The following is a 15191-nucleotide window of genomic DNA, read 5'->3' on the forward strand; positions in this document are numbered from 1 at the left end:
GTTTAATTTTATTGATGATATTACAGATGGTCAAAAGTGTGGTAAACTTGACGGGATATGTTTAGGAGAAGATTTTAATGCACACATTCACCGTCAAACCCCTCCCTGCAAAAGAGGTGAAGAACTGTCTAACCACCTGGCCACAAGGGACCTAGCCAATGTTATGGAAAAGGCAAATATTACCGTAAACAAATGTCCCGTGGCCACCTATGTTGGGCGTGGGAGCGCATCCACAATTGATTACGTATTTATAACCTCCCCGCTCGTGGATCTTTTATTAGAGGCCATAGTTGTTAGGACTGTACATAGTGACCACCATCCGATCTTATCCAGTTTTAAACTTATTAATAAAACGACGAAACGGAGAGAAATAGGGGCTAAAAACCTAGCCGCATCGACAGACAAACTTAGGGTGGTCTGGAAGGGGATTGATAATAAGGGGGTGTTAGCTCGTGTCATAAAATCCCATCCCCTATTAGTATCTACCTGTCTATCTTCCGATAGCCCCGGACATGCTATTGTGGAAGCATTCACGGGGCTGTGTAAGACCATAAAAAAGGAGATATCTAAGCCAGTCTCAATTAATATCAACAAAAACCCAAGATGGTTTGATAAATCTTGCTCTAAAGCAAACAGGGAATTGAGAGCTGCCCTCAAAGCCGCCACCACCCACCAGATCAGTCACTGGTGAGGACCCTGAGGTCTAGTTATAAACATACTCTAAAATCACGATCTGAAGAGCTTTTAAAAACCCATTGGGAATCCCTTGCACGCACAGCAGCAACGAAGGATGTTGCTGGGTTTTGGAGCGAGGTTAAGAACCTGAGATCGATCGGCTCCAACATCACCCCCATAAATTGTAGCATATTAGGGGATGTGTGGGTGGAGCACTTCACAAACATTTACATGGCACCGACCCCTTTTATGGCAAATCCCCAACCATTCAAGTTACCGAACATTTCTATAATGGAGGTGGAGGATGCAATTTTTCAAAAAGCAGGAAACAAAGCTCCGGGGCCTGATGGATTATCCATTGATTTAATAAAATCAGAGCCTGACTTCTGGTCACCATTACTGTGCAATGTTTTTAATAATCTATCAAATACCTCACTGCCTGACTCCTGGTCCAATAGCACTATTGTACCCATTTTTAAAAAAGGTAGCAGACTTGACCCTGGCAGTTATCGCCCAATATCATTAACTGATAACACACTGAAGATCTTGGGCAGGGTCATGTTTAATAAGATCAGTATTTGGGCTGAAGAAAACACAATTTTACACCCATGCCAGTTAGGTTTTAGAAGTAACGTAGGGACGGTGGAGCAGTGCTTAAACCTAAATTTATTATTAGATAAATATACTGTAGCTAAAAAATCCCCTCTTTATTTAGGTTTTATGGATTTAAGTTCTGCTTTTGATTTTGTTAACCGTTCCCGTTTATGGACAGCCCTGCTGAGATACGGCTTAGATGAACCTTTGGTTCAATTTCTGGCCCATTTACATAGTGATTTAAAAGCCCGCGTTCGAATTAATAATGATGGTGAGGTTTCGTGCGAGATTTTAATCGGCAGGGGAGTAAGACAAGGCTGTGTCCTAGCCCCCCTGCTTTTTATTTTATACATAAATGAATTAAGCACATCTTTGGGCAAACTAACTACCGATGTCCCGCTCGTCAATGGTTATCCTCTTCCTGCACTTCTCTATGCGGACGATGCGGTCCTCATAGGTCGAACACCCAATGCACTGCGCACTTTAATCTCAGGCTTCGTTTCTTATATGGCCGATCTCGACTTATGCACAAATTTAAAAAAATCCTACATAATGTCTTCCGGCCCAAAGAAACACAAAATTCGCCATATTATGTCAGGGAATAATGTTTTAAATAGCACTTGCACTTTCCCTTATTTAGGCTTGTTGTTTTCTGATTTTGGATCCTGGCAACCCCATGTTGCCAGAGGGAGGAATAAACTGGGTAAAGCCATCAATTCTATAATTACTTTACGTCAACCAAAGCATACTGAGGTCATTCCACCACTCTTACAAATCTACAAGACCGAGTGCCTACCTACAGGAACTTATGGCGCCGAGGTGTGGGGATACTCGAATTGCACCAATATCCAGACAGAAGAGAATAAATTCTGCAGGAAGGCTCTGGGGGGGGGGTCATTTCGGCCCCCTCCTATGTGTGTCATAAAGAATTGAATCTCCCCTATATAGAGGATTTTATAAAATCAAGACCCGCTTTGTTTTGGCTAAAAATTTGGCGAAACCCTGCTGCCTCGTTGACCCGTGATATTATTTCAGACTGCCTAAAAAGTGAGCGGGCCAATCACATTCCTTGGCTTAAGGCGGTACAGAAGAGTTTAGCAAGCGTGGAAATGGGGCACCTTTTCTTAGCACCTCAAACAATAGACTGCTCGCATAAGAATATAGTAAAAAGGGCTTTATACGACCTGTACCAAGCGAATAGAGAAAACATTGAATTTGTAAAGCCAGCTATCCTTAGGTACATCCCCATTCAAGAACCTTGTGTTAGGCCACATAATATGCCCCATGGTTACTTGCGTAAGAAACTGGGTAGATGGAATAGGAGTTTGCTGTTTCGGTTCAGGGATGGAAGTGTGGTAAATTTACTTTGTTTCCCCTTAGGTTATATCCACAACTTGGGAAATTTAAATTGTCCTTGTAACCAAGGCGGAAAGCAAAGCTTGCTACATTTTACATTGTTTTGTGGCTTTTATGTAAAATATACCAAACACTTCCTAATCCCCTATTTTAGAGTCAGTGCTTTGACAGATTTTAACGTAGCTTTTAGAGATTTACTGATGTTAAGCACTGACGATGTAATCTTTAGAGTTAGTCGTTTTCTCCAAACTGCTGTCCGTTCCCGCGCTTCAATGAACATGGCCTGATAGGTTGCATTACTATTTTGTATTATTTGCATATTGCATTTTTGCACAATGGGTGTCTGCATACTATAATGAATATGGCCTGATAGGTTGCGTCATTATTTGCACATTGCATCTTTGCACAATGGGTGTTCCTCTATACATGTTATGATTAACAAGGTTTGTTTTTATTGTTCATTTGGATGATTATTATGTTTTATACATATTTTAATGGATGTATTTTTAGAGCTAATCAATTTTTATCTTCTACTGTTTGATGTTGAGCGAATCGAGCATGGTCTGCTAAGCCAGAAGTATCTTTGTATTATTTGCACATTGCTATTTGCACTAATATTGGTCCCTTTGCACATATCATAGCTATTTGATGTAGTTCTAATTGTGTATAGGGATGAATGTTGTGATTTGTATGTACTTTTATGGATGTTTTTAATACATATCCGAATAAAGATCATTTGAATTGAATTGAATAAAGTTAGTAGCAAGTGAATTAAAAATGAATCTGCGGATGAATCCTTATATAGCCAATTGACCATGGAGATGTACTGAATGATTACAGAGGAAAATGTATTTTTTGGGTGTAATCTACTTATAAAGTGCATGTAAGCTAGGCGTTACATTGTCATTATAAACAATGGAGCAGGCACATGATGCATAGTACGTTTACTGTGGCCCTGGCTATAATTATATTATCAATATGTCCATAAAACTAGCATGCAGATGATGGAGTAAGCTCCTGCTCCTTAGTCTGTTTATCATGTCCGTAAACTGTTCTGCTAAGGCCTGGTCTGTCCAGCTGGGCTGGAGCAGCAACAAAATAATAACAAGTGTCGACAAAGCCGATAGGTCCCACCTATGCAAGAGCTAAATGACTTTGCGAAAGTGTTTTAGCCATGTTGTACAACAGCATGGCTGCTATTCAGCATGGCTATAAGTTTGTGGCGTAGAGAAGTGTGGCATGGTGTGGAGTGTCTTAGATTGTAGTGGAGTACAGTAAAGCAGAGTGTTGTAGAGTGGAGTGGCGTACTTTGTCATTGACTGTCATGGAGTGGACTGGAGTGTTGTGAAGTGTCATAGAGTGCAGAGTTGTAGAGTGGAGTGGCATAGATTTGATTGTCTTGGAGTAAAGTCAAGTGTATTAGAGTAGATTGGAGTAAAGTGGATGGTCGTGGAGTAGGGTAACGTGGAGTGTCACAATGTTGTGGAGTAAAGTGGAGTAGAGAGGAGTGCTGTGGAGTACAGCAAATGGGAGTGTTGTGGAGCTGAGTGGAGTAGAGTGATATAGAGTGGAGCAGAGTGGTGTAGAGTGGTGTAGATTGGAGGGGTGTAGAGTTGAGGGGCATATAGTATAGGTACATAGAGTGGCATAGCATGTTGTAGAGTGGAGTTGTGTAGATTGGAGCAGGGTGTCGTAGAGGGGAGTGGCATAGAGTGGCATGGAGTGGAGTAGTGGCCTAGAGTGTTGTTGAGTAGATTGGAGTGGCGTAGAGTGCAGTAAAGTGGCATGTGATGGGGAGTAAAGTGTTATATAGTGTCATAGAGTGTCATAGAGTGTCATAGAGTGTCATAGAGTGAAGTAGAGTGCAGTAGAGAGTGGTAGAGTGAAGGGGCGTAGAGTGGCGTGGATTGTTATGGAGTGGACTGGAGTGAAATGGAGTGAACTGGAGTGGAGTGTCGTAGAGTCAAGTGTGGTAGTGTTGAGTGGAATAGAGTGGAGTGGGATAGAGCGGAGTGGGATAGAGTGGAGTGGGAGACAGTGAGGGGGCATAGAGTGGCATAGAGTGAGGTGGCATAGAGTGGCCTACAGTGAAGTAAAGTGTTTTAAAGTGTCAGGCTAGGGGGTCATAGAGTGAAGTGTCACCGAGTGGAAGAGCGGAGAGTGGAAGGGCCTTGAGTGGAGGGGTGTAGAGTGGAGGGACATAAAGTGGTGAGGCATAGACTGGACTGGAGTGGAGAGTCGTAGGGTGGAGTGTCATAGAGTGGAGAGGTGTAGAGTGTTGTGGAGTTTTGTGGACTAGACTGGACTGGAGTGTACTGGAGAGAACTGGAGTAGAGTGTCATAGAGTGGAGTGTCACAGATTGGAGTGGCCTAGAGTGAGTGGCATAGAGTGGCGTACAGTCAAGTAAATTGTTGTAGAGTGTCAGAATAGAGGGTCGTAGAGTGGAGGGTCATAGAGTGGAGGGGTGTACAGTAGAGGGGCATAGAGTGGTGAGGCATAGAGTGGCATAGAGAGTCGAAGAGGAGTGGAGTGGAGTGACGTGGGGTGGAGTGGCATATAATTTCATAGAGTGAAGGAGTGTACAGTGAAGGGACATAGAGTGGAGTGGCATAGAAGAGAGTAGAGTTAAGTGTCATAAATCGGAGAGCGGGAGAGTGGAGTTAATAAGGCATCAAGTGTTGTAGAGTGAAGTAAGGTATGGTAGAGTGGGGTGGCATAGACTGTCATAGAGTGGAGTAGGGGAGTAGAGTGGAGTAGAGTGCTGTAGAGTGCACTGGCATAGAGTGCCTTAAAATGGAATGAAGTTGCTTCTAGGGAGTTGTGTAGAGTGAAGTAGAGGACAGTACAGTGGAGTTGTCGGGAGCAGAGTGTCATATAGTGCCAAAGGAGTGGAGTAGAGTGTCTCAAAATGGAGTGAAGTGGCATAGAGTAGAGTGGAATGGAGTTTCATAGAGTGGCTTAGAGTGGAGGGGCATAGAATGGAGGGGTGTAGAGTGTCATAGAATGTCATGGTGTTGATTAGAGTGTTGTAGAGTGGATTGGCGTAGATCGAAGTGGAGTAGAGTGGAGTGGAGTAGACTGGAGTGGTCTAGATTGGAATGTTATAGAGTGGAGAGTCATTAGATTAGATTGCTAGAGTGGCGTGGGATAGAGTAAATGTAGGATAAAGTGGAGTGACATTGAGTGGAGTACAGTTGCCTAGAGTGAAGTGCTATACAGTGGCGTAGAGAGAAGTAAAGTGTCATAGAGGGGATTTTTGAAGAGTGTCAGAGTAGATAGATGTAGATTGGAGAGTTGGAGAGTGGATGGTGTTAGAGTAGAGGTAAATAGGCTGGAAAGGCATAGAGTGAAGTGGCATAAAGTGGAGAGGCATAGAGTGGCGTAAAAAGTCACAGAGTGGAGGTGAGTGTCATATAATAGATTGGTGTAGAGTGGCATAGAGTGTTGTGGAGTGAAGGGGCATAGAGTGACGAAGCATAAAGTGTCATAGGTTGGAGAGGTGTAGAGTGGCATAGAGTGGAGTAGTGTAGCGTAGAATGGTGTAGATTGGCATAATGTTGTGGAGTGACAAAGAGTTGAGTGTAGTACTGTGTCATGGAGTGGACTGACAAAGTATGGTGAGGCATAGATTGGAGTGTTGAAGAGTGACACAGCAAAGAGTGGTGTAAAGTGTCGTAGAGTGGAGTAGAGTGCAGCAGCATAATGTAGAGTGGAGTAAAGTGTCATAGAGTGGAGTGGCATAGCCTGGAGTGTCCTATAGTGGAGTAAAGTGGAGGGGGGTGCCATAGAGTGGAGTGGCATAGAGTAGCAAAGAGTGGCATAAGTGGTAGTGTTGTCTCATGGACTACAGTAGGATAGAGTTTAGTAAAGTGGAGTGTGGTAAGATAGAATATCGTAGAGTAGAGTGGAGTAGAGTGGCGTAAAGTGTAGTGTGATAGAGTGAAGTGTCATAAAATGGAGTGGAGGGGCAACGAGTGAGGGGCACAGAGTGCATAGAGCATCATATAATGTAGTGGTGTACAGTCGAGTAGGGTGTTGTAGAGTGGAGTGGTGTATAGTAGGGTGGATTTAAGATGTGTGGAGTGTAGTAGTGTGGAGTGGCACATGATTTGATAGAGTGGAGTGTTGTGTTGTGACGTGGAGTTTCATAGAATTGGGAGTCATAGAATAGAGTATCGTATTGAAGAAGTGGGCGGAGTTTGTGGAGTTGTACTATGCAGAATTCCGCAGAGTTGCATGAAAAATGTTGAATTACGTGGAGATCCGCGTTTGTCACCACTCACCATGCAGTGTTTCCTTAAAGGAGCCCTGGGGTGGGTGAGCAATTGAGGCCGCCAAGGAGAAATCACTAAAGGGAGAGGCAGGATGGGAGGGGGGAAGTGGGTGAAGATTGCTATCTAGGAGAAGGAGGGAGGCTTTGAGAGCGATAGATGCACTGCTTGAAAAGAAAGATTGGGCCAATGTATGGGAATAGTTGGTCTGCAGTGCTTGCATTCACATATCTGGTCTTTACCCCTTTTGTCCTCCCTGAACCGCTGTTCATTGCCGAGGGGCTGTTCTTGCCAGTGCCCTCATGACCCTGGAGCACGGCAGACCTGTCAACCTTTTTTTTTAATTGGATATTGTTCATACATTTTCAACAATTTGTACAAATGTAAAACTTTGGCAATAATATGCTCAGCGTTGCACATACATTTACAGCTTTGGTCGGGTGCCAAGCAAAAACAACAATATATAACAATTATTGATATTATCGTTCCTCGCTGCGAGTACCATATATCCAATTATATGAACAATGAACTAAGAAGACTGTCCGGTGTCCGTTAGATGCCCACACGTGCCTAATATGTGGTTTTATTGCTTGACCCACCAGACCAGATCGGGGATATATCTAGACATATGTAGATGTCCATGCAGCACCAGTGTCTGTGTGTGGGGTGGGGGTGTGTATGTTTTTGCTAAATAGGGTTCCGCATGCTGGAGGCTGCTCTGTTCGCGTGCCAGAAGGGGGTCTCCTGATGCTTGTGAGCACCTGGAGCCAGCGGTGCGACCAGCATGGCACGTGGACAGTCTGTCCCTGACAGACAGCTGCAGTGCTCTCAGGCTGCATGCATCCTGATGCTCCTGCCTTCTCTCTGGCAGAAGAGGTGCAAAATACCCCGGGAGGACAACTGGGGCTGGTAGTCTGCCCTGAAATCTCTGCACGCAGCCGGAGTCCCTTAGTATACGTAGCTGACATAATTCCAGCTGCATGTTGGGATTTGATGTTTGTTTCTGGCTGGATCCCGCTATTGAAGCTCAACAACCCGTCTAGACTGAGCCAATCCCGCTGTGTGTGCGCCGATGTTTGTACCTTGGGGCTGAAAGCACCTCTATGAATCAGCACTGAACTCAGCTACAGGAAATGACTTCTGTAGTTAAAGTGCAACTCGTGTGTTTCTGTAACCTTCTTTTTGCCGCAAATCAACACTGACATTTGAAACTTCTGCCTCTCAGTTATATGTGGATGACCCATAGCTCTGTGGTAACTTGGCTACACTGTCTTTGACTTTCTTGTTTATGAGGGGTTGCAATTGCACAAGACGCTACCATCCGATTTCTGCTGAAAACAAACACCAGTTATCCTCGTAGGGGTGGGTAGCGGGGGCAAACTCTGCTATGCGGTGGAGTAAGAGTTTTTGGCCGGAGTTCACCGCCCACTCCTATTGTAGAGTGGAGTGGTGTAGACTGCGTGGCGTAGAGTGGAGTAGAGTTGCGTAGAGTGAAGTGTCATACAGTGGCATAGAGTGGAATAGAGTGGCCTAAACTAAAGTGACTAAGGGTGGAGTAGAGTGTATAGTAGGGTGGTGTGGAGCAGAGTAGAGAGTAGAGAGGAGAAGAGTGAAGTAGAGTGGCATAGAGCAGAGTGGAGTAGGGTGTCATAGGTTGGAGTGTCGTAGAGTGGAGGGCCATAGAGTGGAGGAGCCTAGAGTGGAGGGCATAGTATACAGGGGCACAGAGTGTTGCAGAGTGATCTGGTGTAGAGTGGAGTAGTGTATAATACATGGAGTGGTGTAGAGTAGAGTAGAGTGTCGTAGAGTGTTGTGAAGTAGAGTGGAGTGTTATAGAGTGGAGTGTTGTAGAGTGGAGCGGGATAGAGTGCAGTAGGATAGACCGGAGTGGCGTAGAGTGGAGTAGAGTGGCCTAGAGTGAAGTGGCATAGAATGGCATACAGTGAAGTAAAGTGTTGTAGAGTGACAGAGTAGAGGGTCATAGAGTGGAGTCTTGTAGAGTGAAGGGTCATAGAGCAGAGGGACAAGTGCATGAAGGGGCTTACACTGGCGTAGAATAGTGTAGAGGTGTAGAGTTAAGTAAAGTATCATAGAGTAGAGTGTCATATAGTGTTGAAGAGTGTCATAGAGTGGAACAATGATGAGTGGATTGGCACAGAGTCGAGTACAATGCCATGGAGTGGAGTAGAGTTAAGTGTAATAGAGTGGAGTGACTTAGAGTGGAGGTGCATAGAGTGGAATAAAGTATCATAGAGTGGAGTGATGTAGTGGAGTGGCGTTGAGTGCAGTATCAAGACGTGGAGTGTCATAGAGTGAAATATCCTTGAGTGGCATGTCCTATATTGGGGTGGAGTAGAGTGGAGTGGGAAAGAGTGGAGTTGGATACAGTGAAGGGGTCTGAATTGGAGAGAAAAGTAGAGTGGGATACAGTGGACTGGTGTGGAGTGGAGTGGCATAGAGAGGAGTGGAGTGGAGCTGAGTACAGTGTTCTAGAGTGTTCTAGAGTGGAGTGGCATAGGATGGAGGGGATTGGAGTGGGGTGGATTAGAGTGCAGTGGTGCAGAGCATAGTTGCATAGAGTAGAGAAGAGCAACATAAAGTGAAGTGGCGTAGAGTGTCGTCGAGTGTCAGAGAGTGGCGTAGAATATCATGGACCGCATTAAGTGTTGTATAGCTGAATGGCGTAGAATAGTGTAGAGTGCAGTAGAGTGTCATAGAGTGTCGTAAAGTGGAATGGAGTATAGAGTCATAGTGTGGAGTAATGTCATAGAGTGGAGTATCGTAGAGTGGAGTGTAGTAGAGTGGAGTGGAATAGAGTGGAGGGGGATACAATGAAGTGGGATACAGTGGAGTTCCGTGGAGTGTCACAGAGTGGAGTGTCGTAAAGTGGAGTGTTATAGAGTGCTGCAGAGTGGAGTGGCATTGAGTGTCATAGAGTAGAGTGTCATAGAGTGGTGTGTTATAGAGTGGAGTGTCGTGGAGTAGAGTGGAGTGGAGCAGAGTGGAGTAGAGTGGAGTGGAATAAAGCGGAGTGGGGTGGGGTGGAGTGCCATAGACTGAAGTGTTGCAGAGTGGAGCAGTGTAGTGTGGAGTAGAGTGTCCTAGAGTTAAGTTGCATGGAGTGGTATAGAGTGGAGCAGAAAGCCTTAGAGTGGAGTGGAACAGAGTAGAGGAGTGTGTTGTAGAGTGTTGTAGAGTGGAGTGTTGTAAAGTGTATTGCCTTAGAGTGGCAGAGAGTAGAGTGGCATTGAGTGGCATAGGGTGGATTGGCATTGAGTGGTGTAGAGTGTAGTGCCGCAGAGTGGAGGAGCGTAGAATGGAGTAGAGTGTCATAGAGTGGAGTAGAGCGGAGTAGAGTGGAATGGAGTAGTGTGGAATGGTGTAGCGTGTCATAGTGTGGATTGGAGGGGGTAGAGTGGAATGGAATAGAGTGGAGTGACATGGAGTGGAGTGTCATTGAGTGGAGTGTTGTAGAGCGGAGTGGCAGAAAGTGTATTAGAGTACCTTTCATTGGTGTGGCATAGAGTAGAGTAGAGTGTCAGGGAGTGGAGTGAGGTGGAGTGAGGTGTCGTAGAGGTGAGTGACGTAAGAAGAGCGGCATAGAACACATTACCACAACCCAGCAAGATTGTTACATAAATTCTCTCACTTTGAAGTCAGAGAAAAAAGTAACCATCAAGCTCTCTCGGAAGACAGAGCTTGACATTTGACCTCTGTCTTTGAAAGCACATCAAATGTGACTTAATAACAACAAAATGTACAGGTATATTTACAGAAAGCAAGCACTCGTGGAAGAATAGAAGGAGCCAGTTAGAGAGGTGCTAAACTGGCACAGGGGAGATAAAGACATGCTGGACAGCCTAAAACAAATAAAGCCAGCAAATAGAAAGCAAGCAAATGTGAATTACAAAGGCGGCAATGGTAAGCAATGTGCAGAATGCACTCACAGGGAAGCTTCCAGATTCTCCCCAAGAAGGCTTTTGCAAGATGACAGCTGTGCTGTCTGGTAGGCTTCACCCTAAAAACAGGCTCCACCTCCTCCACATATAAAATGTGTTTCACAGCCCTGGACATTTAAAAGTTCAAGAGTTTATAAAACTTAAATTTACATAAACATTTTGGAGATTCAAACTAATTCAGGTTCAGTTCTTCCACATTATCCTTGAGGCAATGTGTAATACGTTTTGCACAACTTAACATATAGATATATATATATTTGTCTCAGGGTTATTTCTTTTTTTAACACTACCTCACTTTCGGTACAACAATGTCCCATATCTATGAGTTGTGCTGTCTGAGAAATTTGTCCAGTTTTTAAGTAAGGTGCAGAGAGTTCATCTAAGCTTTCTATGTGATGCAGGAGGTCTGAAGATAACATGGCCTGGAGGACCAGTCTGTGTCCCAGTATCTGTTTTTATGGTTTCTTCAAGTTAGAGCTAGAGTTTCTGCCACAAGGTGATTTCTTTCTCTGTTTTCTGAGTTATATGTGTGCACGATATGCAACTCAAGCACATAAAACAGTCTCTCAAGTATTCACTGAGTCAACACAACTGTTCCTAACATGGTCCAAGACATGGTGTTCTTTAGCAACATCCACCTCAAGCACTGTATGGCTTCTGTAATGGGGCTGTGTGGTAATGTATCATTATCTATGCTTTTGAGCCCTTCACAATGCCTTCTGCTTCAGTGACTAGACTATATTGCACAAAGAGGAGGGGCTTCATTCTTCTCTACAGGGACTATACCTTAAAATGCGAAGAAGCTGAGGCAAATTAGTTTCTAATGCCAAATAATGGAATTATGAATACACTGCCCTAGTTGAGCCTTAACATGGAATATATCATAGCCTTATTGCTAGCTGCTATGGACTATATCGGGTTTTAAAGGCCTTGAATCCAAGTCATAGTCCCAATTAGAAGGCAAGGGCCTGTAACATGGGTGAGAGCCTTTAACAACTTGTATAGCCAGAAGCATAAGGGCTGTATGGTTCTTAGAACATTCCATTCACTGTGAATTATATGTTTTAAACTAAACCAAGAGAAACAGAGAAAACAAACGATGGGATATTAGAGCAGAAGGCTTATACCATCATAGCCCTGATGTAATTTATGTTAAGTCATGCCTTGGAACACGTTTCCACAAATCACCTTTAAGCTAAAATGCATGCTTGACCTTTCACCTGGAAGTTCCCTTAGTCTTTCGATATTTCTGTGGCTATCAAATTGGTCACCCCTAGTTTGATTTGTGTTTCATTTTTTCCGTTGAATTTTGTTCATATCTTCGGAATGTTTTGGGGGAGGTCATGCATTTTCAGCATTTTTGTGGAAACATTCATAAGCCAGTTTTTCTTGTATGTCCCCTCTTTAATGCCTTAGGTGGCTATTTATGGAAAGTTGTAGGGAACATTCTTTCTGTGCAAATCTATGCTTCTTGGATGCCTGGCGTAGCCATGCAAATTCAATACTCCACATTCCTCACCCTTTTTGGGAGAATAGCTTTACAGGATGTCGTTTCAGCACTTCCCAACTCCCAGACTCTGTGTTGGTAGTAAAGATATTACAATACGGGTACATCCCATCCTTTCCTACTGATAAATGCAGTTTAGTTTAGAGCGGATCAACAACTGTCTATGTCCACTCCCTTCACCAGCGTCTTTTTTCTAAGTTTTATGGTGAACCTCCAGAGGTTTAATGCATATTAGGCCTGCAACAAAGGGAAGAAGCAAAAGTGTGGTGCTCTCATGAACATGTGGTTAACTTCATTACACTAAGACTTGCATTAAATGTGGCCTCATATATAGATTCGGGCAAAATACATTATACTGCCATTTTGGCATTAAAGGACACTGTAATACTGCATGTGGTATTTATTGCCACATCCACAAATGCCATGTGTTTCAGGGACAAATTATCCAGTTCAAATCTGTAGGGATTTGCTCCTGCTAAAAAGTCCTGAATATAAGAAGTGATGTATTGAAATTATTGCATTAACATCAATGTCTAATGCTATTCCAAATTGTAAATTGTTTTCTTATGGGATTGGTCTTAATTCACTGGTAATTGTGTCATATGGAAGTACCAGGTTATTCATCATGCAGCCAAAGTCCAAACGTATAACCAGAATCCAGGTTTCCTTCTCTTCTTGAGTGATCTGTGACTTCTGCCACTGTGGTGCTGCTTACTTAGAACAAAGAGGATCTCGGGATAAAAAGTCAGGAAGTTATGTCCTCAGGCCCAGGTAAGGAGGTTAACTGTAATAACAGTAAAGGGCTGGCAATGGGGCATGCCACTCCCACATGATGCTAGGACTGTGATGTGGAAGGCAGGGCCAACATCATGAAAACTATAATAACAATATTAATATTAATAATACATTTATCCTGTTACTCTTAAATGTTTAACTGTCATTTGTGCCCACTTAACATAAAACAAATATTACCCATTTCTATGGCCAAAATAATCTATGTGATTGAATGATGCCCGATTTTTCTAAACAGATTTGCCGATCCAGTATTTCATAAAGCAGGAATTAACCAAGGCCTTAAAACTTTAACATGAATACATTGCACTTACCACTAAATTAGCAAATCTGAGCCCCACTTCCTTTACCAGGTCACCTGCGCCACTTAGTACTGCTTCCTACAAGGCAATATCAAACAATGAATGTGCATAAAATGTTATATGAACTCTTAATAGAGACAGTATACATTCTGGTTTATGTTCGCTTCAATGAGGACCACTAGTGGAGTAATGCATGCATGTTGTCCAACAACGACTCCAATAAGAAAGAGAGTCAGTCATGTTGGTCTGTATTTTAGCACATCGTTTTAAGATGGACAAAATAAAGTGCATTAAACCAGGCTGAACATTGTTTTTTTCTGTAATGATTTTATTGATTTGCATGAAAACTGTCTGCACATTTGTTGTAAGGTGTATATTGTAATGATTTATTCTATGTTCTTATTTGGAAGGCTCACTATATAAGTTTGTGTTGATGATCTGAGAGTTCTAGGGTTCCACTGCTGTCAGATCTCAAGCTGCGGCTGCACTTTGGTGGGCTTTGTATATGAGAAACTTTAGTGGACTAAAACCACTCCTGCTCACTCGATATATCATTGATTGCTATGTGAAACTGATTTATGCACAACAGCAAGAACAGTAAGTGAGCACTGGAAGTGCAAATTTGAGGCACTCTCTCAGCCAAACAGTTTTGGGCTCTTGTATCTTAAATAGATGAAGACCTGGAGCAGTGGTGTGTACAACCTTAGGCAGTGATAAATTGTGATTTGTCACTGGAACTTTAAATATTGTTTTGCATTGGAAGATGCTCTCAGACCAGGTGATATGAATGCAGAGTGTATTCTAGAACCGGGTTACATCAGAAGCCTCTCCTAACAAAACATCATCATCATCAGACTTTATTCGGTCCTGAGAACATAAAAGTACAATACATAAACATTACATTCCAATAGCTTATATACATATATACAAAAGTGTAAAACTTTGTGCAATTAAACACAGCAATTAATCAGTAAGACTTAATCTCCTTATATCACAATTTGTAAAAGTAACATATTGCTGCCTGCTATTCAGTTCACATGTCCAAAAGATGCAGCTAACTTTTTAAAATTATTGTATAAAAGGCAAGGGAGAGTTATTTACATTTAAAATGGGATGTAGTCAATGGGGCATAAAAATAACGATATCAAAACATTCCTTCACCAGCATGATCCGGACATCTCAAGGACAAATCGGGTCTTGTGTCATGGCCTTCCTTCTAATCCACCAAGAATGGCCCAGGAACTTTATGATTGCGCACACGAACAATAGTCTTCTGTCAGATTTTAGTATGTGCAAAGCTATTCTAAAATCACGAGTTCCAAGTTGTCTACAAATGGGAATTAGCCATTTGCCCATTGGTTTTGTGTATGCAGTGCAAGCAAAGAGAACATGGCCTATTGATTCGGTGAAGGCAGACCAGCAAGGGCAACCTTTGGGTTGGTCATCATTACATAGCCAAGCATTTGTAAATGCATTAATTGGCAGACTACCGTGCCTAAATTGTATGTAGAGCTTCCTGTCTGAAGGAAAATTGATGAGATAGAGAATGCTTTCTAAGGAGCGAATGATCTTGAAGTCTCTAAATTCTTCAGTCAAGCTTCCCTGTTTACTATTGCTACAAACATTCTCATCAACCCAATCCCAATACATTATTTTAATTAGTTTTTTAGTATACGTTGGTGGGCAATTAATGCTATGCCCTGGTAGCCCAATACTCAATACAAGGTTTCTAAT

General features: G+C 43.0%; 1 protein-coding gene across 7 annotated transcripts in view; it reads right to left on the minus strand.

Annotated features, from left to right (window-relative positions):
* Positions 1 to 15191, minus strand: part of LOC146811135 (uncharacterized) — a 469768-nt gene that overhangs the window by 223728 nt on the left and 230849 nt on the right. For all 7 annotated transcript variants that reach the window (XM_085618200.1, XM_085618199.1, XM_085618198.1 and 4 more), the window contains one exon: positions 13470 to 13535. In XM_085618200.1, coding sequence (XP_085474326.1) covers positions 13470 to 13535 — 66 coding nt within the window. The remainder of the gene's footprint in view (positions 1 to 13469; positions 13536 to 15191) is intronic.

The sequence above is a fragment of the Triturus cristatus genome, chromosome 7 (genome assembly GCF_964204655.1).
Source record: "Triturus cristatus chromosome 7, aTriCri1.1, whole genome shotgun sequence".
NCBI classification, from domain to species: domain Eukaryota; kingdom Metazoa; phylum Chordata; class Amphibia; order Caudata; family Salamandridae; genus Triturus; species Triturus cristatus.